The 27755-nt window shown below is 47.5% G+C and overlaps 1 protein-coding gene across 1 annotated transcript in view; it reads left to right on the top strand.

Annotated features, from left to right (window-relative positions):
• Positions 1-27755, top strand: part of LOC144674382 (RNA-binding motif, single-stranded-interacting protein 3-like) — a gene marked incomplete at its 3' end in the record, with an annotated part of 150154 nt that overhangs the window by 103004 nt on the left and 19395 nt on the right. The window contains exon 2 of the mRNA XM_078535782.1: positions 13101-13267. Within this exon, the coding sequence (XP_078391908.1) occupies positions 13101-13267 (167 nt within the window). The remainder of the gene's footprint in view (positions 1-13100; positions 13268-27755) is intronic.

The following is a 27755-nucleotide window of genomic DNA, read 5'->3' as shown; positions in this document are numbered from 1 at the left end:
TTTGTCTCCACAATGACTGTGTGGTGGTCACTCCTCCCGATACTGTCATGGACAGATGCATCTGCAGCAGGCAGGTTGGTGAGGATGAGGTCAAGAATGTTTTTCCCTCTTGTTGGTTCCCTCACCAGCTGCTGCAGACCCAGTCTAGCAGCTATGTCCTTTAGGACTCGGCCAGCTTGGTCAGTAGTGGTGCTACCGAGCCACTGATGATGTCCCCCACCCAGAGTACATTCTGCGCCCTTGCCACCTTCAGTGCTTCCTCTAAGTGGTGTTCAACATGGAGGGTCACTGTTTCATCAGCTGAGGGAGGGTGGTAGGTTTTTTTCTCTTCATTCATGTTATGTGGGCGTCGCTGGCTGGGCCAGCATTTATTGCCCATCTCTAATTGCCCCTTGAGAAGGTGTTGGTGAGCTGCCTTCTTGAACCGCTGCAGTCCCTGTGGTGTAGGTACACCCACAGTGCTGTTAGGGAGTTCCAGGATTTTGACCCAGCGACAGAGAAGGAACAGCGATATATTTCCAAGTCAGGATGGTGAGTGGCTTGGAGGGGCACTTCCAGGTGGTGGTGTTCCCATCTATCTGCTGCCCTTGTCCTTCTAGATGGTCGAGATCATGGGTTTGGAAGGTGCTATCTAAGGAGCCTTGGTGAATTCCCGCAGTGCATCTTGTAGGTGGTAATCAGCAGGTGGTTTCCTTGCCCATGTTTGACCTGATGCCATGAGACTTCATGGGGTCCAGAATCGATGTTGTGAACTCCCAGGGCAACTCCCTCCTGACTGTGTCGCCACCTCAGGGATGGTGATGGTGGAGCCTTGAACATTGTCCGTCAGGTATGATTCCGTGAGGATGACTATATCAGGCTGTTGCTTGACTAGTCTGTGAGACAGCTCTCCCAATTTTGGCACTAGCCCCCAGATGTTAGTAAGGAGAACTTTGCAGGGTCGACAAGGCTGAGTTTGCTGTTGCCGTTTCCAGTGCCTAGGTCGATGCTGGATGGTCCGCCCGGTTTCATTCCTTTTTTGTAGGCTAAGACACAACTGAGTGGCTTGCTGGGCCATTTCAGAGGGCAATTAAGGGTCAACCACATTGCTGTGGAGTCACATGTAGGCCAGACCAGGTAAGGACAGCAGATTTCCTTCCCTAAACAACAATGAACAATGGTTTCGTGGCTGCCATTTCTGAGACTGGCTTTATAATTCCAGATGTTATTAATTAAGTTTCAATTCCACCAGCTGCCCCAATAGGGCATTAACCCAGGCCTCTGGGTTACATTACCAGTATGCTACTTCCTCCACCCTGACCCTTGCTGTGCAGCCTGAGCCTCCTGGCACCTCACCCCTACATGAGCCTAGCGAGCGAGCGTCGCTGGGCTATTCGACCGTAGATGTTATCACAGCCGAGCCTGTTTCGACTCTTGACTCGACAGCTCAGCGCTTGCATCAGCGCCTCTGGGCAGCGATCGGAAACGGGGACCCTGGCGGCCTTTCCGCGCCAAGAGGGAGCGGGTGAGACTGAACGGTGTCAGCCGCGTGGCACTGCAGAACGTTGCAGGCCGAGATTAATATATCATCAGTTGGGCCAGTTTTCTGAATGACGGATGGGCAACACGAAGGTGAATTTTCAACTTACTTGCCTCGATCTCTCAATCACATTACAGAGTCTCCCCCCCAAAAATAAATAAATAAAATTACAGAGTCTCCCCATTGCTTTGCCAGGCCCTGTGAATGAATGTACAATATCTGCCTTACCATTTGCTTCTCAGAGCCTGACCACACACTTCTTATTTACACACCAAACACACCCAAATACTTTTCTTGCTGCACCCTCAGTGATGTCTTGCCCTCTATTTAATTGCTATTTTTAGCACCCACTGTGCAGCACAGGAACCCCATTCCCTCCTCCAGCACCCTTCTACCCGCAGAGCCTGGAATGCAGCTTTGCTTCCTTTCGGCTCACTGCATTCCAGAGGAGCCTGTGTCAGCTGCGAACTGGTGCGTTCCTGCTGCTTTCGGAAGGTCGCTGCAAGCGAACATGAAGGAGGCACAGGCCCCCAGGGCTCGATCCCGGGGCGGGGCAATTCCATTCATTCCTTCGCCAAAGAATTTGAATAAAATGGCTCTGGCGTGACCTGTCTCTTGGCTTCAACTTGACTTTTTTTTTAAAAAGTTCGCTCACCAATCTGAGCATCACTGGCTGGGCCAGCATGTATTGCCCATTTGCCCATCCCTAATTGCCCTTGAGAAGGTGGTGGTGAGCTGCCTTCTTGAACCACTCCAGGACAAAGCAGTCAGCTTGATCGGCACCACATCCACACACATTCACTCCCTCCATCTCCGACGCACAGTAGCAGCAGAGTCTCGGGGTACGGCGTCGCCGCGGGGAGAGTCTCGGGGTACGGCGTCGCCGCGGGGAGAGTCTCGGGGTACGGTGTCGCCACGGGGAGAGTCTCGGGGTACGGCGTCGCCGCGGGGAGAGTCTCGGGGTACGCCGTCACCGCGGGGAGAGTCTCGGGGTACGCCGTCACCGCGGGGAGAGTCTCAGGGTACGCCGTCACCGCGGGGAGAGTCTCGGGGTACGCCGTCACCGCGGGGAGAGTCTCGGGGTACGCCGTCACCGCGGGGAGAGTCTCGGGGTACAGCGTCGCCGCGGGGAGAGTCTCGGGGTACAGCGTCGCCGCGGGGAGAGTCTCGGGGTACGGTGTCACCGCGGCTGGTTTTTTCGATTTGCTGAAGTGTGTGTGTTATCCATTTCAAGTTTTTTTGCCATTTGTGTGTTTTGGACTCATTACTGCTCATCTTCCAGGATAGGAAATGGATCAACATGTTTTTGTTCTGAAATAACCTTGCTCGGACTGTGTGCCAGGGCACAAACACACCTTGCAGCTTCAGGTGACTTTGAGAAGCCACTCGAGCGTCATTTCCTTTGCCGCTCTTTGGAATTAATTTTACCTGGTTCCAAATGCTCTCCTGCACATTTTGGCACCCTGTGCCTTGCTGTGGAGCCCGAGCCTTCTGTCACCACACTCCTGCAGGAGTCTAGATAGAAAGTGTCGCCAGGCTATTCGACTGTGGAGTTTACCAGTTGAACCTATTCAGACTCTCACTTGATAGCTCAGCACTTGCACTCTCCAGCAGTGGGGCTGGGGGCGGGGGGGAGTGGGGGGGGGTTGTAGGTGGGGGTGGGTCACTGAGCAGCGATCTGAGGTAAGGACCCCCGGCAGTGTTTCCTCACATTAGCCTTGAGCAACAAGCTGAGACCGGTCTCAGTTACGATGGCAGCACAGGAAGTTTCAGGTGAGATTAATTTGATGATTTAACAGCTTTCATAAGATAAACAGCACATGATAATAAAGTCAATTTTCGACTTGTCACCCAGGTGTGAAACTGACCAGAAAATCGGCCTGCTTTCAATGTCCATTCAGTCTGATTCTTCTCCTGCCTTAACTATGTGTCGCTTTCGGGAGCATCTGTTCGGCTGTTTGCAGAGTTATCTGGTTGATTGGTGAAAAATGTTTGCCTTGCCCTTTGAACTGTGTTAAAAGCTTTGTCGCTGATTGAGGATTTTTAAAAAACTTTGAACTGCAATATTAACTCCACGCAGGGTCAGCAACTGAGAGGACACAGGACTGAGCCTTTGATTGAATCCCAGCGTTGGCCCTGGATTGAGAGTTTCTTCAGCCTGGTTTAGGATTCCCACGGGTCACAGGCTGTCTCACTGTTCCCCAGCCTGAGGGTGCAATAGGCACCCTTGTCACATCTCTGAATGAATGTCATACCTTGCCTTCAGCAGGCCAGGATGCCCACAGTGCTGGTTGTGTACTCCCTGTATTACCATAAAGTGGTCCTTCAGTTGGCTGTTACTTTGTGCTTCTTGTTGAGACTGATTCATATCTGGGCTGTTTGAACCACCCAGGGTCAATACAAGCATGTTACTTTGTGGTTTGCAAGCTTAAGTAGGTAGTAGTAGTGATCTGCGTATGGGAAGTTATCTACTTGTTTCTCCATGTCTCACACTTTCCTCTTCAGTTGCTCAATTTCAAGTTGTCTAACAATCGCAATTCTCTCTCCTGCTCTTGATCTCCTCCTTCAGGTCCCATACCCTAAGAGGACGTTGGCGACCATGGACTTGCATTGGATCAGCCCATGGTTATTCTTGGCAAAGTACTGCAGTGGTTTGCTGTTGCCTCATGCAGTATGGCTGACCAGGAAACTCTCCTGTTCCTACTGTCTGCCATCAGGCATATTGAGAGGATTTACAGGCTGATAATCAACCTGTTTGGCCACATTATGAACACACCTTCTGTGGCCATCAAGTCCTGGAGTGGGACTTGAACCTGGAGTTTCTGGCCCAGAGGTAGGGACACTATCACTGTGCCACAAGGCCTCCCTTCTTCGTCTATGTCCCTCTAAACCTCCTTCAATCACCTCCTTCAGCAAGTTCTCAATGCTTTAAAATATGGCCAATTTAACCTTGTTACCTTGATGATATTCACTAACAATCCTTCCTCCTCCGCCCTCTTGAGAACTTCTTTGTTGCTCTTGTCTTCTCTTCAATTGAGCCGCTCCATCCTCCTCCAGAACCACATTTCACAACCGTCCAGTCTTTGGATGTCCGCTACTCTTGAGGTCCACGTTTCAGCCCCACACAAGACATCCCAAATCACATTCTTGATCATTCCTTTCTTAAGGTCTCTTCATTCCTATGCTGAGCAATCCTTCATGTTTGGAGAATGGATTCTTTGCCATTGTTTTCTAGCTCTGATTTCTTTCTGGCAGTAACCATCTTCTGACAAGATGGTCCCCAAGCACTTCAATTGTGAAACCGGTTCCAGCTGTTGGCCATTTGTCTGCTTTCCAACATTATTTCTTCCAATCTTCATAACTTTTGTCTTTTTTACATTAATTTTCATTTTGTAAACTTTCACCACTTTGTTCATTCTATCCATTAGTGTCTGGAGATTTTCCTGCTGTTCTAGCCACCAGGGCCTACTCATCTCATGCAAATCTCACTGCCTTCACCATTGAGCTCTACATTGACATCTTTCTGTACTTCATCCTGTGTTTCTTTTATCATGGCTTTTGTACAGATGTTAAAGAGCAGTGGCGATAGCAGACAGCCTTGTCTCACCTTGCGCATGATTAGATCAGTTTCAGTCCCACCAAATACTTTCCTGATTGTAGCTTTGTAGCTCTGTGCATTAGACAGGCTGCTACAATCATTCTTTTATCTACCCAGTCAATGCTGGTCGCCTCCAGCACTTTCAACAGCTTTTGCCTGTTCACCTGGCCAATAGCTTTTTCATAATCCACAAAGCAGGTGTACACTTCTTGCTGGCAGTCGCTGCTTCTTCTGCTTAACACTCTCATCACTGCTATAGCCCCTCTAGCTCTGCAACCCTTCCAAAAACTGAACTGGTCACAGCCAATGTATTGGCTTGCCCTGGCTTCCAATCTATTTGCTTGGATTTGTAACATGCCCGCGTGTAATCATGCGTTGCTGTTCACCCTTCATGGTATTTTTCTTTTTCTCCAATGGGATCATTGCGCTCCTCAAAAAGTCTTCCGGCCATTTTCCCTTAGTGTCCATCTCCTTACACAAGTTAATCAATTCTCTTGTTCCTTTCACTCCAAGCACTTTTCTCATTTCTGCATGAATCCCACTCTTCCCAAGCTTAAGTGCAGCATTTCTTTAGCAAATGGACCCTTCAAGCTAGGAGTTACCATTGAAGATATTGGCTTGATGCATTCACATGACATTTCTCTGTTCATTATCTTAACTAAGGTGTTATCAGCACTATTAAAGTAGCAGACAGAGAACTGTCATATACACCCATTGGTGTATATGACATTCATTGGTGGCTGTGCCTTCAGCTGCCTAGATGCCAATGCTCTGGCATTCTCTTTCTAAACCTCTCCGTCTCTCTGTCATTCTCTCTTTTATAATATTTGTCCCTCAATCAATTGAAAATACAGATAATCTGGTCACTATTACTTTACTATTTGTGAGAGCTTGCAGTTCTTAAACTGGCTGCCACGCACCCTACGTTACAACACTGACCTCATTTCAAAAAAGCACTTAATTGTCTGTAGAGTGTTTTGGGGCTCCTGAGGATATGAATGGTGCTACATAAATGCGAAGCTTTCTTTCTTTAAGATGTCCGCTAAAGCATAGCTATAGTCGTTTGGTAGTACAGAACTTAGGACACATCTAAGCTTTTTGTCTTGGACTCATCAGGACACTGCCAAGAATACCGATATCAGGGGGAAAACAACAATTTATACTGTATGTGCTGATCGGTTGGCAAGTGATGTTGCCATGCAGCACTGATGGTGACTGACAGTTAACTGCCAAGCATTGTTTGAAATTTAAACCAGGCAGCTTGACCCTGATTGGTCAAGGCATTACCCCGAGGAATGAGTCAGCGGATGGCTGTCACTTATTTTGTTTAGCTGAAACAAGCGCAATGTTGCCAACCAATCAGCACTCTCTTTTCATGTAGTATAAATTGTTGTTTTCCCCCTTATATTGGTATTCTTGCGAGTGTCCTGATGGGTGCAAGGCAAAAAGCTTAGACATGTCTCCTTTATCAGCAATAAAACATACCTCTTTGACCAAGCTCTTGGTCACCAGTGCTATTATTTCTTTATGTGGCTCTGTGATGAATTTTGACCGATAACACTCCCTGAAAAGTGCCTTGGGATGTTTGGATGTTTTACTACGTTAAAGGCGCTATATAAATGCAAGTTGTTGTTGTTCTCCAATATTGCCAATGGACAGTAAGTTGCCAGCGAAGCACTGATGAGGATAAGGGACCGCAGGATAGTGCTGTGGGTTTAGCATACTTAACTTTGCACCTCCAGCAAATGAGGCTCCACCGATCCTAGACTAATAGCGAGAGCATTTCCCATCTCAGCCGGCCCCAGATGATCAATTTTTAAAAGCGTTGGGACTGTTGCGACCAAGTTCCTGGTGTGGTTAGGTTCAATCTTCAGACTGAGCCTTCAGCTGCCTCATCCTGCAGTACAAGAGGATGTTAAAGACCCCCATGGCAATGTTGAAAGATGGTCAGGCAACCATTTTGTGCAAAGCAAGATCCCACAGCTTCCTGGCCAACTTTCCCCCTTCAAACCAACACCACTGGAAAGGCAGATTAACTAGTTTTCCTGCATCTTTGGGGGTTATTGTGCTTTGAGCAAAATGGTTGCTCGCCTAATAACAGCCACTGCAGCTCAATATAGTTCATGGTGTGAAATATTTTGAGCCGCTTTGACACGATAAAGTGTTACATCACTGAAAGTGGCTCTGTTACAAATTTGATTGTCGTAATTGAGCGACTGATCTTGAAATATCGCCTCGTTCTGGAATGCTACGTCACCTAGTGTGTGCATAAAACCTGAACCCTTGACTAGGCCCAAACCAGGCAACAATGAGACAATTACCCTCACCCCTGCCTTCAGTGAGTTGTACATCCAGACTTTTCCAACACCTCTGATGGGCCTCTGCTCTTGTACTTACACTCACAAAGCCCAGGCCAGTTACTTGAGCTGATTCTCATGGGTTTTCCTCACTTCAGAGAAGCACCATGCTCTGCACTCAAACATAGCTATTCAGCTCCATACCAAATTATTTGTGGCATTTTGATCTGCTAACTTCCTCCTTTGCTCCTCCAACTGGCCTACTGCCTCTTGTTGAGCTACGGTTTCTAAAACACCAGGAAGCCCGCCGATTTTGGTCCCACCTCCCCTTGTGGCTCGGTGTCAAATTTGGACTGATGACGTTCCAGTGAAGCGCCTTGAGGTGTTTTACTGAGTTGAGGGCGCTATATAAATGCAAGTTGTTGCCCTTGAGGATATCTCATCAAAGTGGCCATTGCTCACAACTGCGATCAGGCTGTTTGACCTTAGCGGCAGTATCACAGCTGCCTGCCCTAGATACGAACACACACGTGTGCACGTGTGATCAAGACTGGAAACTCAGGCTGATTTTTGTAACCTACTTATATTGCTGCCTGGACTGAGATTGGTGAGTAAACAGAGGAGCATTTGGACTGTTTAATGTTTCATTGGGCGGCCTTTTGCCCATGAACTACCACTGGAGCTCTTGGGAGATGCAAAGCACTGGTTCAGCCTCAACTGCAGCGATGTGTCCAATTCTGGGCACTGCACTTAAGAGAGATGTGAAGGCTTTAAAGAGGGCACAGAAAAGATTCACAAGAATGGTTCCGGGAATGAGGAACTTCAGTTACATGTGACCTTGTTAGGGTTGGACCACCTCATGTTGCCAACCCTCCAGAATTGTCCTGGAGCCTCCTGGAATTAAAGATTGCTTTGCTGGAAACTGCTGTGAGCAAAACCTGGGATTGAGAGATGGAGCATTGAATGCCTTCCTGTATCCCTGCAAATCTTCCCTCTTGAGGTAATGATCCAATTCCCTTTTAAAAGCCATAATTGAACCTGTCCCCATTACTGTCAGAGGCAATACTTTCCAGATCCTAACCACTCGTTGTGTGAAATAGTTTTTCCTCATGTCACCATTGCTTCTCTTGCCAATCACCTTAAATCTGTGTCCTTCTGGTTCTCGACCCTTCCCCTAGTGGGAACAGTTTCTCCCTATTTACCCTGTCCTCATGATTTTGAATACCTCTATCAAATCTCCTCTCAACCTTCTCTGCTCCAAGGAGAACAGTCCCAGCTTCTCCAATCTATCCACGGAACTGAAGTTCCTCATGCCTGGAGCCATTCTCGTGAATCTTTCCTGTACCCTCTCTAAAGCCTTCACATCCTTCCTAAAATGTGATGCCCAGAACTGGACGTAATACTCCAGTTGAGGCTGAACTCCAGTGGTGGCTCAGTGGACTAAAGGCAAGCCAGTGTAACATTAAACAATGCAGTCCAAACGGTTCTCCATTAACTCACCGATCTCAGTCCAGCAGCAGAATAAGTAGGTTACAAAAATCAGGTTTCTTAGTTGTAAATATATACCAGATGTTGGGGGCAGTGGGGAATAAAAGGCAGTTTGACTGGGTGGGGTGGTTGGAGGTGGGAGGTCAGGTTTTGAGACCTCCAGGAATGCATCCAACCAGAGTTGGCAACCCTGCGAGGGATCCCAAGCAAAGGTACAGTTTGACTGGGCAATGATACTAAATAACTAGCAACTTAATCTGGTGTCTGATCCACCACTTCCAGTCGTGAAAAGAGTTATCACAGTGGTGAAGAGCAGAATAGTTGAACAAGTGATAAGAGACGGAGGGCATAAGTATATGACATTGAATGGTTATAAAAATCTTAACCCTGATCTTGTTTCAGTACATGGTGTTATTTACCAAAAAGCCAGGTGGTGAAGGATAGAACTGGAGCCAATCTTTACACAGTTTTATTAGCATTTATTTGCAGAGATACACATTACAAATAGGCACTTCCTCACCCAATATCCAGTTTCAGTCTGTTCCAATTTATAGGAGCACGTGTGAATCCCCAGTTAATGTCCACCACCTGCATACAATTAATATACAATTAAACATGGACCGTGTGGCAACTTAGAAGACAACTTCTCTCCCTTTAGTTGCAGTGAGTCTTGCCCTTTAGTTGCGTAATACTTTCAGCAGTTGCGTGGTAGATGCCCTTTCAGTGAACCTGCACAGGTCCCCCTTGCACCATCCTTGTGTACAACAGTGTCCACCGCATCCCATGTATTCCTGCCCCTGTCTTCACGGTACAAGGGAACCTTGCTCACCACCAGCGTAGAGTTGCAGGAATGCGACTCACAACTCTCCAATGTATACTGCCTCCATCCACACCCATTGATGTCCCTTAAGTTGAGAGTGCTGCTAAGGAGGGCGGAGTGGGGAGGGTGGGTGAGAGGGAAATAAGGCAGGGTTCCCAATCTGGATTAGTGCCCACTGCTGGAAATGCCATGTGTGCAGACATCAGGCATTAGGTAGCAAACGGTCACTTGGTAGTAGAGAACCTGAATCTTGCTGAAAAGAGAGACATGTTACTGAAGCTTTTCATCTTGCACTCTTCAGGACAAATGCAAGAATGCCAAATTTCAAAGGATCACAACAATTTATACTACAAGTTATGCAATAATTTATAAATTGTTGTGATCACTTATAATTTAGTTATACTACAAGTTATGCTACAAGTTATGCAACAATTTATAAATTGTTGTGATCCTTTGAAATTTGGCATTCTTGAGTTTGTCCTGATGAGTGCAAGAAGGAAAACTTCGGCAACATGTCCCTCTTTTCAGCAATATTAGGTAGCATGCTTAATGTAGTCAAATTGCCTGCTGACACTAACTGTCTGGACCTCCACGCAATGAGGTCCCACTTGAGCGCGGTGCTGAAGGACGGCCTACATCCATGGAAGAATGTTGCATGATAAGCCAGCGAGTGAAGGGAGCCATTGGGGCGGGCGGGAAGGAGGACCCCTCCATCTCGGTTGTCACATCCAAACATTTCATGATCTGGAAACGGGTTCAAATCCTGCACAGGATGAGTTGCTCCCATCACGTGATCCCGTGATGCGTGAGCAAGGGAAACCGAAAGCATGACACAGTTAACACGTTAAGTTTAAAAGTCTTGCAGCCCTTACACTCCTCTTCACTGGAGCGTTTGGCAGAGCACTGAAGGACAGCCGGCAGTGCACAGGCTCGACTTCATTTCGGGGACGGAGGCAAGCCCCTGTTTATGGGCAATTAATCATTAACCAAGAACGTTCTTATACCTTGAAGCCGTGGGATCTTGGGATCCCCCTCCCCTATCCGGTTCAATGCTCTGTACAATCCAGAATGTGAAAGGTAGTGTTCTCCGTTGTTTAGAGTCTTTGTTCAGTGTACACAGGAAATCCACTCTGCAGGAGACCTCTGGCACCTTGGTTGGAACCTGACACAGGCAGCCATGAGACGACAGCTGACACTCATTGTCAAGGCCTGCGCCACTAGAATGAGCCTGAAGTGCCAGAGAGCAAAACCATTCTTCAGCATAAGTCATTGCCTTTAAAAGGAGATGAAAGCCTTGCATTTATAATGCACTTTTCACAACCACAGCGTGGCACAAATTATGTACACAGTAGCTTTTGAAGTGTAGCCACGGCTGTAATGTCGGAGACACAGCAGCCAGTTTGCGCACAGCAAGCTCCCACGAGCAGCAGTGTGCTAAATGACTAGATCATCTCTTTTTGGTGAAAGGAAAACAAAAAATGCTGGAAATCCTCAGTAGGTCTGGCAGCGTCTGTGGAGAGAGAAACAGAGTTAATGTTCCCGGTCACGAGCTTGATTAGTTAACTTTGCTTCTGACACATGCTGCCTGAGTATTTCCAATTTTTATTCCAAATTTCCAGCGTTTGCTAAAATTTTGCCTTTGTGACTGTTTTTAGTGGTGTTGGTTGAGGGATCACTATTGACTGGGAGAATTTCTCAAAATACTGCCAGGTGATCTTTTAGGTCTACCTGAATGGAGAGACAGGGTCTTGATTTAATGTTTCATCTGAGAGACAGCACCCCCTCACTTTTGTACTGGGAGCATCAGCCTGGGTTTTGTGTTTGAGTGAGTCTCTGGAGTGGGGCTTGAACCCACAACCTTTTGATGCAGAGGTGGGCATGCCACCCACTGAGCCACAGCTGACATCACATGAGAAGAGGGAAGAATGGTTTGAGTGGCGGTGGGGGCCTTGAATTTCTGGTGCTTTAAAGCTAATCTTTTGAGACAGTTTGTGGGGAAGGAACCTCAAAAAGGACTTTCATTAATTAAAGTTTAATTGACCTGACAGAGGTCTTTAAGATTATGAAGGGGTTTGGTCAGATAGAACTGTGTGGAGTCCAAAATTTGGGGCAATAAATATAAGATGATCATACGTACGAACGTACGAGTTAGGAGCAGGAGTAGGCCATTCGGCCCTTCAAACCTGCTCTGCCATTCAATAAGATCATGGCTGATCCGACTGTAACCTCTCGCCTACCCCCCGATAACCTTTCACACATTTGTTTATCAAGAATCTATCTAGCTCTGACTTGAAAATAGTTAGACTCTGCTTCCACCGCCTTTTCAGGAAGAGAGTTCCAAAGACTCACCACCCTCTGAGAGAAAACGTTTCTCCTCATCTCTGTCTTAAATGGGCAGCCCCTTATTTTTAAACAGTGACCCCTAGTTCTAGATTCTTCCACAAGAGGAAACATCCTCTCCACATCCACCCTGTCAAAACCCCTCAGGATCTTATATGTTTCAATCAAGTCGCCTCTAACTCTTCTAAGCTCCAGCAGATACACCTCGTGCTCCTTCTCCAGGGGTGCCTGGCCGCAAACATAGCCATGGAAGAGAGGCAGTCAGTCTCTCTCTTTACTCTTTTGAGATTAAACAATAAATGGGTGGGCAAATTAACAAATCAAATCAAAGTGACAGCCTCTTAAAGGGGCACTGTAACAAAGGCAAATCTTAAAGGAAACTTATAGAATCAAATTAAAATGTGGTTTCGGGGGCTAATGATGCGCTCCAGCCGCCGCGGTGCCCACCCAGGCCTCAATCATGCCAGTGGACACTGCGTGCTCCCTCTCCAAGGGCACCTTGCCGTGAATGCCGCCATGGGAGAGGGGCAGTCAGTCTCTCTTTATAAATGCTCTAGGTACCTAATTAAACAATGCCCATTCACCTGTATATCTTAACAATATAATTAACCATTATATACCATTAATAATCATCAAACACTAATAGTCCCAAACCCTGAGGTGAAATGTTAGCTCGGGTCTCTAATCTTGGTGTCACATTACACGTCACCTTCTGTCAATTTAAAGTGACTGACACCCTAGCTTTGCCGCTACTTTGATATTTGTGAGCTTGTCGCTTTGGAACATCACTTTCAAAAGTTCCACCTCTCGTCCCACTTCACCTCACACATATGAGAGAAGCCTCACGCGGAGTTCGCCCACTGAGGTTGCCACCTCAGCCTGTGCTATCTGCCCTCCCCCTGCCAGGGAATGGGCAGTGTTCGAAGGCAGCGCGCCACCTAAGCGTTAAAGTTGACAGACTTTTTGCCGGGGGGAGCTTTCTTTTTTCTAACTCCCCTGACCTGTAGCTGGTAATCGAATCAGATTTTGTTTTCTCAGCAGCCCTATGCCCCAACTGCCCAGCAGATGGCTCCACCCAGTCCCAGCACCAACAGCAGCAGTAACAGTAGCAGCGTTGGAGGGGAGCAACTGAGTAAAACCAACCTGTACATCCGTGGGCTCCACCCTGGCACGACCGACCAGGACCTTGTCATGCTCTGCCAACCGTAAGTACTATGTGTGATTTAAATGATCTTATGGGGCTGGAGGAGAACTGGATAACTCTTTTGAGGCAATTAAGGAAATTTGTTGTGATTGTTGGAGACTTATTGAACACCCTGTTTGCTGACAGTAATGCTAATGGACCAAATAAATCACTTATGGTGTTGCAATCTTCAAACCCCTGACCAATGAGACCGTCAGCTAAACACTTGATTAAAGATAAAGGCAAAATAATGCGGATGCTGGAAATCTGAAACAAACACAAAAATTGCTGGAAAAACTCAGCAGGTCTGACAGCTTCTGTGGGGAGAAAGACAGAGTCAACGTTTCAAATCCATATGACTCTTCTTCAACTCCGAAACGTTAACTCTGCCTTTCTCTCCACAGATGCTGTCAGACCTGCTGAGTTTTTCCAGCATTTTATGCTTTTGTACTTGATTATAGGTCCAATTTGCCTCTGATTATCCACTTGCCTCTGTCACTAAGCAGTGTGCTCTCTAAGCAGCCGGAGCTGTGGATTCACAATATGAGACCTTTGTATAGTATTGAGGGTGTTTAAAGGGGCGCTCGACAAACAGATGATTTGGGGGCTTTCAAGGAGATGCCGCCAGTTCTGGTAACACGTGGCCTCAGAAGGGGAAATGTCGAGACGTTATCGAGCCAATGCCGCTTTGTTTTGTCTTGCACCTGGCTGCGCAGCGTCGCAGCAATGCGATAACGGTGTTTCGGTAGCAGCGTTTGCATCGAAAAATGCGCCAAGGCGGGTCACGGCAAGGCAAGATCCAATAAAGGAGCAGAGTTGTGGGGCCAGAGGTGTGTGGTACATGCATGCAATGCAACACGCTGAGATTGCGGTTTCGGTCATTATCGCAGAGCGTTCAACCGACTTTGTCCTTTGAGGTTCACATTGATTGTCCTGCCTGGCCCCCTCAAATTCAACGAGGCTAATGGCGAGGTCAGCATTTCGCACTGTTGTAACCTGATTGAGTAGAATGGGCCGATATTCTCTGGTGTTTGGAAGAATGCAAGGTTATCGCATTGACATTCAAGAGTGAGATTGACCAATTTCTGGGAACTAAGCGAATCAAAGGACAGTGCAGGAAGGTGTTAGCTGAGGGTAAAAACCAGCCATGATATCATTGAATGGCTGAGATGCCTTGAAGGGCAAACAGGCCCTACTCCTGCTCCTATTTAATATGTTCCTAAAATAAATGGAATGACCTTGGAGTTAATCGTAATTGTTTATTTCTGCTTCTCCAGTTTTCCTTCTGTGTTTTTTGGGGGTGACATTTGTTGCTGGTTAAAGCGAGGGCTGTCAGGGATGGGGAGTGCAACCTCTCAGGTTTCCAGTGCCCATGCACATCAAGCACTTCCAGGCCTGGCAAAGCACAGCCATTCGGGGAGGGAAGCTCTCTCCCCACAGCTGTGGCCAGTTAAGAGCATTGGAGGCATGTGCGCAGTGAGTGGTACACGTGATAAAACAAGGCAGCCCGACCTTAATTAACGCAAAAACAAAATCAAGGCTAAATCGTTCTGAATGCAAACTCTCTTCCAAGCATGTTTGGAGACCGGTTGGTTCCAAAGTCAGGGCCTCCCAGTCTGAAGAGGTGCATGTAAGCGGGGGGGGGGAGGGATGCCAACTCTCCAGGTTTGTCCTGGAGTCGTTGGGAATTAAGGATTCACCTCCTGGACTCTGCTGCAAGCAAAACCCAGAATGATCATCGCAGCCTTCAAAGAATTGTGTGGGATTGCTTGATTTTCATTGAACATGTTTTGTTAATCAGCTATAAAAATAGCAGAGCTGCGGACTAAAGGCTGCTCGACTGGGAGGGGCTGTTGAAAACCTCCAAAAACATGTGATGAAACCTCCAGGACTACGGTCAACCTGAGTTGGCAACACAAGGCTCCGACAAGTGCAAAGGTGGAGTAAAATTTCCAGTGGAGGGAGGAACTGGGTTCAAGGCCTATTTAGGCCCTCCCCCCATACACACTTGAGATCCTCTCTTTATTCTGTTTGCTGCAATTTATGAGTAAATGAAGCAATCGGGATTTAGTGTATGTCGACTTGAAAACTGCAGGCAATCATTCATTGGCAACGCCTTATGGTGGGTGGGACTTTAATATTCATGAAGTGAGACATGAGGGAAGTGGGCACAAAAGGCGCCTAAAAATGTGGCTGCCCTTGAGGGGACCTTCGAGGAAAGGCCTCAAGAGGAGAGTTCCAGGATGTCAGAAGTTGATGGCTTGATGGCCCCTCAGACCTTTAACAATGAGGGTGTTGCCCTTGGAAGGTGGCTGAGCTGTCTGCACACGTCAAGCTATGCTGCATAACTGGGAGTGCATTACACAGGGAGGCGCCTTCTTCCCCGTGAGTAATCGACCACAGTTTCTGGGATGGGCTAGCGAGGCCAATTAAATGACAAAGTCACGGATTCTGATCTGCGAGTGACAAGTTAAAGCCCAGGGCGGCTTCAAGCCAGAGCAGCTTGCATTTTGTAGGTGTGATTTAAGTTCGAAATTTTGTGCTGTGTCAACAGTGGATTACGTGAACAACAGCCCTTTTCGCCCCAGTGCCTCATTATCCTTACCACAGGATGCACCTTGAATATTCTTTCTCCAAGTTAATCCTTCTGCTCATCAAATTGAGGGATAGCCATGAGGCAAGATGGCGCACTCTTCCTATTGTCTGAATGCAGGCCCAGCATCAAGCCCTTCCAAGTCAGGGGTGGTTAAATCGATTCAAGCTCCTCCTTCCATCTACCTGATCAGAGTGGGCTGTTACAGAGTTGGAAACAACGCATCCTCTCCTGCAAGACTGCTCCTTTAGCCTCAGGACCAGATCAGCTCCAGGGCAATCCGCTGAGGCAATACTTCCCCGTCTCCCCACTCCCTGACAGCGAGCAAATTGCTGCACCTTGCCCGCTCCCACACAAGGCCCAAGCACCCTTGGGCATAAGGTGACCCTGCCCATCATTGAAAGGCCCTGCTTTTAATGTGTGGAACTGTGCAGTTGCGCATAGGCCTCATTTGTAATGAAACCTAAGGCAAAATACTGCAGGCGCTGGAAATCTGAAATGTAAACCAGAAATGCTGGAAGCTTATGAGGAAATGCCTCTCCCAAAGGTTAGCCTGTTGATCTGTTTGACTGCTATGTATTTCCAAATGATTCTTATTTCAGGATTTTTGACACTCATGTCCTTTCCTCCTGTCCTTCAGCAGGTCAGGCAGCATCTCTGAAGAGAGAAATAAAGCTAACATTCCAGGTCGATGACTTCTTGCCAGAGCTGTAAGATGTCACAGATGTAACAACTTATGCACCAGCATTGCATTCGTCATTTAACCTCTCTTCCTCACACCTTATCATTGACCTCCCCTCCCCACTTTCCCTGCCTCTGTACTCCTGTTAAAAGGTTTTACATCTCTTAACTTCACCCGGTTCTGACCTGAAACGTTAACTCTGTTCCTCTCTCCATAGATGCTGCCAGACTTGCTGCGTTTTTCCAGCATATTCTGTTTATATCCCTGAGGCGTGTGTAGGCTTTTTTGTGTAAAATAAAATCTATATAACATTAAAAACCTTGTATGAGGTGCCACATTTCCTGTCCAAAAAAAAGTCGTGCTTCCTTTGTCGAGGTTTCTGGTCACAGTTTTGTGTCAGCATTTACCACATCTTCCTGCCAATGCCGGGTGGATACCATCGTACACCACTGTTCTGGCATTTCTCATTCAATTTTGCCATGTCAACTGTCACACTGTAGTTGCAGGCTCTGGCCACTGGTGGAGCCAGTTACTGAATCCTCCTTCCCAATTCAGTCGCCATTTTGTACGTCGAAACCTAACTCATGCTCATTGACCGGAAGGTGGGCAGTGCCATGGGCAATTTGGTTTTGTAGCACAAGTTAAAGCTCGTTTGACCTTTGCTGATCTTCCCCCTCGCTGACCTTTGCTTTGGACAATCTTATACTCCTGAAAGCCAGGTGGTGAGGGATAGAACTGGAGCCAATCTTTACACACTTTTATACGCATTTATTTACAGAGGTGCACATTGCAAGGATGCCTAGCCCAACATCCACAGTTCCTATATATAGGGACACTAAATACCCACCACCTGCATACACGTTATATCCAATTAACAGGCAACATTTCATGATTTTTCAGAATTACCTATTTATTTTTGCACTGTTGTTTACAGCTGCCTGATTGATAGAACAGAGACCAATTCTTTCCCCATGCCCTTGAACTGGAAGCTCTCCTCTTTACCATGCTACTTCTGAGAAAGGTAGCTCTCCCAAAGGTTAGCCCGTCAAATCCGTTTGACTACCATGTATTTCCAAACTGATTTTCGACACCCGTGTTCTTTCCTTCTTGAAGCTCTCTCTACCTTTCCCCCCAACCATCCAAAGTACAGTGGCTCTGAGCCCAGCATGAGTTGCCTCGTTTTCCCAGAGAAGTGGCCTTGGCAGCCTCTCTAACTCGAGACTGCCAGTTACTGAGCGGGAGTGTGCTGTATATTGACAGCCGCTGAAGACAGGGCTGAGAAATTGAGCTCAGCCCATGAAGCTGAGCAGCCTTGCAGATAGCAAAAGAGGAAGTGGTCACCTCGCACTGTCGGGATTTAAAGCCAGGGCCCTGAGGTTAAGGGGTAGCGTTCAAAGCAGTTGTGAAACCGAGGGAAATTCATTCATAAACCTTCCTGATAAAGAAGCAGTTCGTGGGCTGTGTGAATTCAGTTCATTAACATTGTTAAATAACTGAGGGCATTGCAGTTAATTTCTTTACACAATTAAACTCTCGCACTGTACATATTAAATCAGTAGCTGTTCACTAAAAAAAAAATCAAGTATGCCAGGGCAGTTCCAGTTGCATTAATTTGTTTAACTGATATTCTGAAACAAGGATGTTGATCACAGATAGGGAATGGTAAAAAAAAAGATGGGAGGTAAGGGTCAAGTGAGAGGGGCACTCTGGACCCCAATTTTAACCCCATTTTGGGCAGTTTTTGAGCAGATTGGTAGTGAGGTAAGTTGGAAATTGCTCCTAAACGAGGCCCAGGCTGTTTTAAGTCCCAGGCTTTTCTTTAAAAATGCTACTGGCCATATCAGAGAGGGACAGGTGGCAGAATTGGCTTTAGAAGCCAACTCCCTGGAGTCTCCCTGCCATCTTTGGGCAGGCTGGCAGTCTTCCTTCCAAGCCTCTGCCACCCTGTGGCAGAGAGTGGCACAAGGTGACTTGTCTTCCCTTATTCCTGAAGACAAGGGCGCCTACTCAGGGTGTCGCTGTAATTGCAGGGCCAGTGGACATTCGATTTCCCATCTTCTCATGCCAGACGAAAAAAAACGGGCAATGCCCTGGCGTTAAACAACGCCCCTCACGCATGCGCAAACATGGAAATTGCCTACCTGGGCACGGGGATGGTATTGCTTCTTGTAGGCCGATGCCAAAAAAAAAATCCCATCGTAGCCCAAAACTGAATGTTCCAAACCCAATGGGTGGTTAAGTTCACATGGTAGGACATTTTGCAGAGGTTCCTATTGGTTAGCCACAAATTCTTCCTGGGCAACTGAAGCCTCAGGCATGCCCTTCAGTTGCTGCTACCTGTTTCTGCCATTGGCCAGACGCTGAATGGAGTTGGACTTAACTGTCACTGGGAACAAACGTAGGAACAGGAAGAGGCCATTTAGCTCCTTGATCCTGTTCCAGCATTCACTCAGACCATGGCTGATCTGTATTTTAGCTTAATCTACCTGCCTTGGTTCTGTAACCCTTAATTGCCTAACAAAAATCTATCATCTCAGTTTTGAAATTTTCAATTCACCCCAGTCTCAACAGCTTTATGGGGGAAGAGAGTTCCAGATTTCCACTCCCCTTTGTGTGAAGAAGTGCTTCCTGACATCACCCCTGAACGGCCTGGCTCGAATATAAGGTTCTGCCTCCTTGTTCTGGACTCCCCCTACCACCTCCAACCAGAGGAAACGTTTCTCTCTATTGACCCTATCGAATCCTTTAAGCATCTTAAACATCTCAATTAGATCACCCTTAATTTTCGATACATATGAGAATACAAGCCTCAACTACACAACCCGGCCTCATCATTTAACCCTTTTAGCCCCAGTATCAGTCTACTGAAACACATTTGAAGTAATCTCTCAACATGTTTGTATTTGATTTTCAATGGCTTGGCCTCTACCTGAGATATTAGGTACAGACAGTTTAACCCTTTTAACCCCACTGTCATTCTGGTGATTCTGTGATGCTCTCCCTCCAAGGCCAATATACCCTTCCTGAGTTGCGGTGCCAAGAACTGAGCACAGGAAACAAATATGGTTTCAGTACAGGGAAGGCTGAAAGGCTTCTGGTGCCAAATGCCTGTAGGCCGCCTTCCTGTTGTCGTCTGCTCTGTGGGTTGCAAGTTGCCTCATCCAAATGTACTTCTGTTGGTGAATGGACTGGCCAGGAACTGAAACTGGGCTGGGGAAAAAATAAACTGAAAAAGGTCTTCATGTTTTCCTGTTGAGGTTTTGCTCGTCCTGCTCCATTAAGGCCTCGAGCATTTGTGCAAAAAGAGGGAAATGGCAGAAACCATGCTAGGAAGGCAAATGGTATGTTGGCCTTTATTGCAAGAGGATTTGAGTACAGGAGTAAAGAAGTCTTGGTGCCGTTCCATGGTGCCTTGGCGAGACTACACCTAGAGTAGTGTGTACAATTTTGGTCTCCTTACCTAAGGAAAGATATGCTGGCCATAGAGGGAGTGCCACAAAGGTTCACCAGACTGATCCCTGGGATGGCAGGATTGTCCTCTGAGGAGAGATTGAGGACACTGGGCCTATAATCTCTCGAGTTTAGAGGAATGAGAGGTGATCTCATTGAAGTGTACAAAATTCTTATACAGGTTGCCAAGGTGGATGCAGGAAGGATGTTTCCCCTGGTTGGGGTGAGTCTAGAACCAGGGGACACAGTCTCAGAATATGAGGTAGGCCATTTAGGACTGAGATGAGGAGGAATTTCTTCACTCAGAGGGTGGTGGATCTTTGGAATTCTCTACCCCAGAGGGCTGTGGAAGCTCAATCATTGAGTATGTTCAAGACAGAGATCAATAGATTCCTGGATATTAAAAAGATGTCAAGGGATATGGGGATAGTGCGGGAAAATGGCTTTGAGGTAGACGATCAGCCATGATTTAGTTGAATGGCGGAGCAGGCTCAAGGGGCCAAATGGCCTACTCCTGCTCCTATTTCCTTTGCCTATCAGTCTCTGGGGTGACCTCATTGAGGTTTAAAAGATGAATGAAGGATTCTTGTCAGGAAAATAGAGAGAAACTCATTTCATCTGGTGGGGGTGGGGGAGCCCAGAACAAGGGGGCAGAACCTTAAAATTCGAGCCAGGCTGTTCAGGGGTGATGTCAGGAAGCACATCTTCACACAAAGGGGAGTGGAAATGTGGAACACTCTCCCCCCCAAAATAGCTGTTGAAGCTGAGGCTCAATTGAAAATTTCAAAACTGAGATTGATAGACTTTTGTTGGGTAAGGGTATTGAGGGGTATGGAACCAAGGTGGATAGATGGCGTTAAGATACACATCAGCCCTGATCCCATTGGTTGAACAAGTTCGAGGGGCTGAATGTTCTGCTGCTGTTCCTGTGTTCCCAACTATAAAAGCTGATCGTCAGAAGATGGGCAAGTAAACCCTTTCAGAGCACAGAACAATAAGGAGCAGAGCAGTTGTATGTTAACTGTGACCTAATTTTGACCGTTAAAGGATTTAAGGCCTGTGAACATACTTAGGAAAAGAATTCATAGTTCAAGAAGCATGTCAATTCCTTGGCAAGGGTGCAGAGGAGATTTGCAGAATGACACCAGGGATGAGGGACTTCAGTTAATATTGAGAGACGGGAGAAACTGGGGCTGTTCTCACAGAATCACAGAATTGTTGCAGCACAGGAGACCATTCGGCCCATCGTGTCTGCACCAGCTCCTTGAATGAGCACTTCACCTAGAACCATTCCCCCACCTTCTCCCCGTAACCCTGCACCTTCTTCCTTTTCAGAGTCTAATTCCCTTTGGAATACATCAGGGAAAAGCTTCAAGGAGATTTAATGGAGGTGTTCAAATTCTTGAAGGATTTTGATAGGGTAAATAAGAAAAAAACTGTTTCCATTGGCAGGAGAATTGGAAACCAGAGGACACAGATTTAAGGCATTGGAAAAAGGACCAGAAGGGAGATTGAGGAGAATTCCTTTGACACGCTTTCAGAAAGGCTGGCCGAAGCTGATTCAATAGTAACTTTCAAAAACGAATTTGTGACATACATGAAAAGGAAAAATTTTCAGGGCTCTGAGAGGAGTGGGACTAATTGGATAGCTCTTTCAAAGAGCCAGCACAGACACAATGGGCCAAATAGCCTCCTGTGCTAGATTCTTTGCTTCTATGAAAAAGCTGGAATGAAGTGAAATGGTGCTGGATGATTCATCCAAATCACTTTGAGGTTCGAAGTCATGAGAAGGCAAAAAAAGTGGGTAAAACGTCTCTCAAATGGAATGGGATGAAGTGAATGCGGAGAGTAGAAAGAGGCAAGAAACAAATGGAAGACAGAACTAAGGTCTGAAGTTAATGTTCAGCGCAGAAGGCTGCAGAATGCCACAGAGAACAATGAGAGGCTGCTCCTGAAGCTGAGTTGGAACCGTGCCAGTAAGGCCAAAGACCAAGAGGTTTGAGTGGCGATGGGAGACGGTTTGGAAGTGGTGAGCCACAGGGAAGGTCAGGGTCACGCTTGAGGACAAAACAGAAATGTTTGGCAAAGCGATTGCCCAATCTTTGCCAGATGGAGACCGCACAGAGAGCAGTCAATTCAGGACACAAGGTCAGAGGAAGAGCATGTCTATTAATGTTTTGGGCAAAAGGACCATTTTTGGAGAGAAGGATTATGCTGCTAGGGTGAGGTGAACTAGGGTGGGAGTAGGCTCCTGTGGAGCGCAGGCCAGTGGGCCCAAGTGACCTGTTTCTGTGCTGAGAAATTCGATGCAAAATCAACCCTCGTAGCAGCCAGTTTAAAAAGAAGCAGGTGGCCCAGGTGCCTCTCTCAGTCAGCGAAACGATAACAAACACAGAGTAGACTGAAACCACATCAGCTTGTATTTATATAGCACCATTAATCGTAATGTGAAACATCCTTCACAGAGACATAGGGGAACAAAATCGACACTGAGCCTAAGAAACAGGTGACCAAAACCTTGGTCAAATAGGTGGCTCTTAAAGAGGGTCTTAAAGAAGGAGGGAGAGAGAGGGCGAGAAGTTGAAGGAGGGAAGTGAAGTGTGTGGAGCCTGGTGACTGATGGTACAGCTGCCATGTTGGAAAAATGCAAGGAAAAAAATGTTTCTTTTATTTGTTCATGCAATGTGGGCATTGCTGACTAGGCCAGCATTTATTGTCCATCCCTAATTGCCCTTGAGAAGGTGGTGGTGAGCTGCCTTCTTGAACCGCTGCAGTCCATGTAGTGTAGATACACCCACAGTGCTGTTAGGGAGGGAGTTCCAGGATTTTGACCCAGCGACAGTGAAGGAATGGTGATATATTTCCAAGTCAGGATGGTGAGTGACTTGGAGGGGAATTTCCAGGTGGTGGTGTTCCCATGTGTCTGCTGCCCTTGTCCTTGTAGGTGATAGAGGTCACGGGTTTGGAAGGTGCTGTTGAAGGAGCCTTGGTGAGTTGCTGCAGTGCATCCTGTAGATGGTACACACTGCTGCCACTGTGCGTCGGTGGTGCAGGGAGTGAATGTTGAAGGTGGTGGATGTGGTGCCAATCAAGCGGGCTGCTTTGTCCTGGGTGGTGTCAAGCTTCTTGAGTGTTGTTGGAGCTGCACTCATCCAGACAAATGGGGAGTATTCCATCACACTCCTGACTTGTGCCTTGTAGATGGTGGATAGGCTTTGAGTAGTCAGGAGGTGAGTTACTCTGCACAGGATTCCCAGCCTCTGACCTGCTCTTGTAGCCACAGTATTTAGATGGCTGATCTGGTTCATTTTCCGGTCAATGGTAACCCCCAGGATGTTGATAGTGGGGGATTCAGTGGGGATAATGCTGCTGAATATCAAGGGGTGATGGTTGGATACTCTCTTGTTGGAAATGGTCATTACCTGGCACTTGTGTGGCGCGAATGTTACTTGCCATTTGTCAGCCCAAGCCTGGATATTGTCCAGGTCTTGCTGCATTTGGACATGGGCTGCTTCAGTATCTGAGGAGTCGCGAATGGTGCTGAACATTGTGCAATCATCAGCGAACATCCCCACTTCAGACCTTATGATGGAAGGAAGGTCATTGATGAAGCAGCTGACGATGGTTGGGCCGAGGACACTACCCTGAGGAACTCCTGCAGTGATGTCCTGGAGCTGAGATGACTAACTTCCAACAACCACAACCATCTTCCTTTGTGCTAGGTAGTGGAGAGATCCTTCCCCCACCCCCCACCCCCTGCCACCCCCCCGCCACCGCCCACCCCCATCCCCTCCAGCTTGATTCCCATTGACTCTAGTTTTGCTAGGGCTCCTTGATGCCACACTCGGTCAAATGCTGCCTTGATACCAGGAGCAGTCACTCTCACCTCACCTCAGAAGTTCAGCTCTTTTGTCCATGTTTGAATCAAGGCTGGAATGAGGTCAGGAGCTGAGTGACCCTGGCAGAACCCAAACTGGGCGTCAGTGAGCAGGTTATTGCTAAGCAAGTGCTGCTTGATAGCACTGTTGATGACCCCTTCCATTACTTTACTGATGATCGAGAGTGGACTGATAGGGCGGTAATTGGCCGGGTTGGATTTGTCCTGCTTTTTGTGTACAGGACATACCTGGGCAATTTTCCACATAGCCGGGTAGATGCCAGTCTTGGAGCTATGTTGGAACAGCTTGGCTCGGGGCGTGGAAAGTTCTGGAGCATAAGACTTCAGTACTATTGCTGGAATATTGTCAGGGCCCATAGCCTTTGCAGTATCCAGTGCCTTCAGCCATTTCTTGATATCACGTGAAGTGAATCGAATTGGCTGAAGACTGGCATCTGTGATGCTGGGGACCTCCGGAGGAGGCCGAGATGGATCATCCACTCGACACTTCTGGCTGAAGATTGTGGCAAATGCTTCAGCCTTATCTTTTGCCTGCTGTGCTGGGCTCCCCCATCATTGAGGATGGGGATATTTGTGGAGCCCCCTCCTCCGATAAGTTGTTGAATTGTCCACCACCATTCACGACTGGATGTGGCAGGACTGCAGAGCTTAGATCTGATCCGTTGGTTGTTGGATCACTTAGCTCTGTCTATCACTTGCTGCTTATGCTGTTTGGCACGCAAGTAGTCCTGTGTTATAGCTTCACCAGGTTGACACCTCATTTTTAGGTATGCCTGGTGCTGCTCCTGGCATGCCCTGTATTCTTCATTGAACTAGGGTTGATCCCCTGGTTTGATGGTAATGGTAGAGTGGGGGATATGCCGGGCCATGAGGTTACAGATTGTGTTCGACTACAATTCTGCTGCTGCTGATGGCCCACAGCACCTCTTGGATGCCCAGTCTTGAGTTGCTAGATCTGTTTGAAATCTACCCCATTTAGCATGGTGGTAGTGCCACACAACACGATGGAGGGTATCCTCAATGTGAAGACGGGACTTTGACTCCACAACGACTGTGCGGTGGTCACTCCTACCAACACATCTGTGCATCTGTGGCAGGCAGGTTGGTGAGGATGAGGTCAAGTATGTTTTTCCCTCTTGTTGGTTCCCTCACCACCTGCCGCAGACCCAGTCTAGTAGCTATGTCCTTTAGGACTCGGCCAGCTCGGTCAGTAGTGGTGCTACCGAGCCACTCTTGGTGATGGACATTGAAGTCCCCCACCCAGAGTACATTCTGCACCCTTGCCACCCTCAGTGCTTCCTCCAAGTAGTGTTCAACATGGAGGAACACTGATTCATCAACTGAGGGAGGGCGGTATGTGGTAGTCAGCAGGAGGTTTCCTTGCCCATGTTTGACCTGATGCCATGAGACTTCATGGGGTCTGGAGTCGATGTTGAGGATTCCCAGGGCAACTCCCTCCTGACTGTATACCACTGTGCCGCCACCTCTGCTGGGTCTGTCCTGCCGGTGGAACAGGACATACCCAGGGATGGTCATGATGGTGCTTGGAACATTATCTGTAAGGTATGAGTCCATGAGGATGATTGTATCAGGTTGTTGCTTGACTAGTCTGTGAGACAGCTCTTTTTGGCACAAGCCCCCAGATGTTGGTAAGAAGGACTTTGCAGGGTCGACAGGGCTGAGATTGCCGTTGTCCTTTCCGGTGCCTAGGCTGATGCCGTGTGGTCCGCCCGGTTTCATTCCTTTTAGACTCCGTAGTGGTTTGATACAAGGGGGGCTTGCTGGGCCATTTCAGAGGGCACTTATGAGTCAACCACATTGCTATAGGTCTGGAGTCACATGTAGGCCAGGTAAGGACGGCAGATTTCCTTCCCTAAAGGGCATGATTGAACCAGATGGGTTTTTTCAACAATCCACAATGGTTTTGTGGTCACCATTAGACTATCTTTTAAGTCCACATTTATTAATTGAATTTAAATTCCACCAGCTGCTGTGGTGGGATTTGAACCCATGTCCCCAGAGCAATAGCCTGGGCCTCTGGATGACTAGTCCACTGGCCAGTGGGCCCAGGTATTGACAACTAAAGGTAGCAGAAAGAGGTAGATAAAAGATTCAGGTTTACTGTGGAGTTGAATGTTGCTTCAGACAAGGGGATTGGTAATTTTTTCAGCATCGGTGTTCAGTAGCATCAGCTTGGAGCCTCAGTTCCTAGTGTTTTGGACTGTTCCTCAGGAGGCTTTGCAGTGCTGCTCTTTGAAACCCTCTGCACAGGATCACTTGCGAAAATCAGCACAGAGTGAGGTTTAGAAACTGGGATCTTCCTGTCCCTCGTGACTTGGGTCCTGATAGTTGTGCCTTTGCCCAGCTGAGCCACTGGGCAGCCTTGCAGTCCTTCCTGTCTTCAACAGGGCACCATGCCCGGTCAGGATGTCTTTTCCTGCCTGATGGGTTACTGCCAGGACTGGGAGCGTGACCGTAGACAATCCATCACATTCAAGAGATGAACAGATTGAATGACTTTGCTAAATGCGCCAAGGTTATTTTGATAATTATTATCCCCCGACAGGAACTGAAACTCACCAGAGTTCTGAGCATCTGGGATGATTTTGAATTGGGACAATAATTCTTGACTCTGCTCCCAGCCCCAGCATCAGGTAACTGTCATTTACCTCACTCTATACCTCTCACAGTGTTGTCCCATGCCAGTGTGACGGTGATATAGAGACCGTACCCCGGTGTGATGGTGATATAGAGACCGTACCCCAGTGTGACGGTGATATAGAGACCATATCCCGGTGTGATGGTGATATAGAAACCGTACCCTAGTGTGACAGTGATATAGAGACCATATCCCGGTGTGATGGTGATATAGAGATCCTACCTCGGTATGATGGTGATATAGAAACCGTACCCCTGTGTGACGGTGATATAGAGACCGTATCTCGGTGTGATGGTGATATAGAGATCCGACCCTGGTGTGACGGTTATATAGAGATCCTACCCTGGTGTGATGGTGATATAGAGACCGTATCTCGGTGTGATGGTGATATAGAGATCCGACCCCGGTGTGACGGTTATATAGAGATCCTACCCTGGTGTGATGGTGATATAGAGACCGTACCCCAATGTGACGGTGATATAGAGACCGTATCTTTGTGTGACAGTGATATAGAGATCACACCCCGGTGTGACGGTGATATAGAGACCGTACCCCGGTGTGACGGTGATATAGAGACTGTTAGCCAGTGTGACGGTGATATGGAGACCATATCCCGGTCTGACAGTGATATAGAGGCTGTACCCCGGTGTGATGGTGATATAGGGACCATACCCTGGTGCGATGGTGAAGAGGGTATAAATAATTGTTCTTTGAGCCCCAGACTGTCATTAAATGCCAATTGGATGGACAACAAACATCTCGACAGAAGCACCTTCCGTTACGTTTGTCTGACCAGAAGGAAAGGTTCATCTTGTTCGGTGAATGTGTTAAAAAGAAGCAACTTTTCCCAAAGCTTTATCTTGACAGAGCAGCCATGGTTTTGGCCCGGAGCCAGAATGGTCAGAGCTAAAGGGGAGCCCTATTAGGAGGTGGGAGTGGCTGCAGACCTCTGTTCCTGCCATCTCTCCCACTGCTGGTCCTCATACTGTGTGAATCATGTTGAAAACAAGCATTCCCAGTGTAGTCCTCAGTAGCAAAGAAGCTTGCTGTTAATGAGGGAGGCGCAGGGATATACGTGTGTGTGTGTGTGTGTGTGTGTGTGCGTGTGTGCGTGTGTGTGTGTGCGCGTGTGTGTGAGAGAGACTGTGCGATGTGCTTGTGTCTACACATATGTGTTGTGATGCTGCCTTGCTCACACTTGGCTGTCGCTGTGACTGGGTCTATCTCA

This window comes from Cetorhinus maximus, unplaced genomic scaffold (genome assembly GCF_964194155.1).
Source record: "Cetorhinus maximus unplaced genomic scaffold, sCetMax3.hap1.1 HAP1_SCAFFOLD_647, whole genome shotgun sequence".
NCBI classification, from domain to species: Eukaryota; Metazoa; Chordata; class Chondrichthyes; order Lamniformes; family Cetorhinidae; genus Cetorhinus; species Cetorhinus maximus.
Note: the sequence above shows the minus strand (reverse complement) of the source record. Positions and strands in the feature narration are given on the sequence as shown.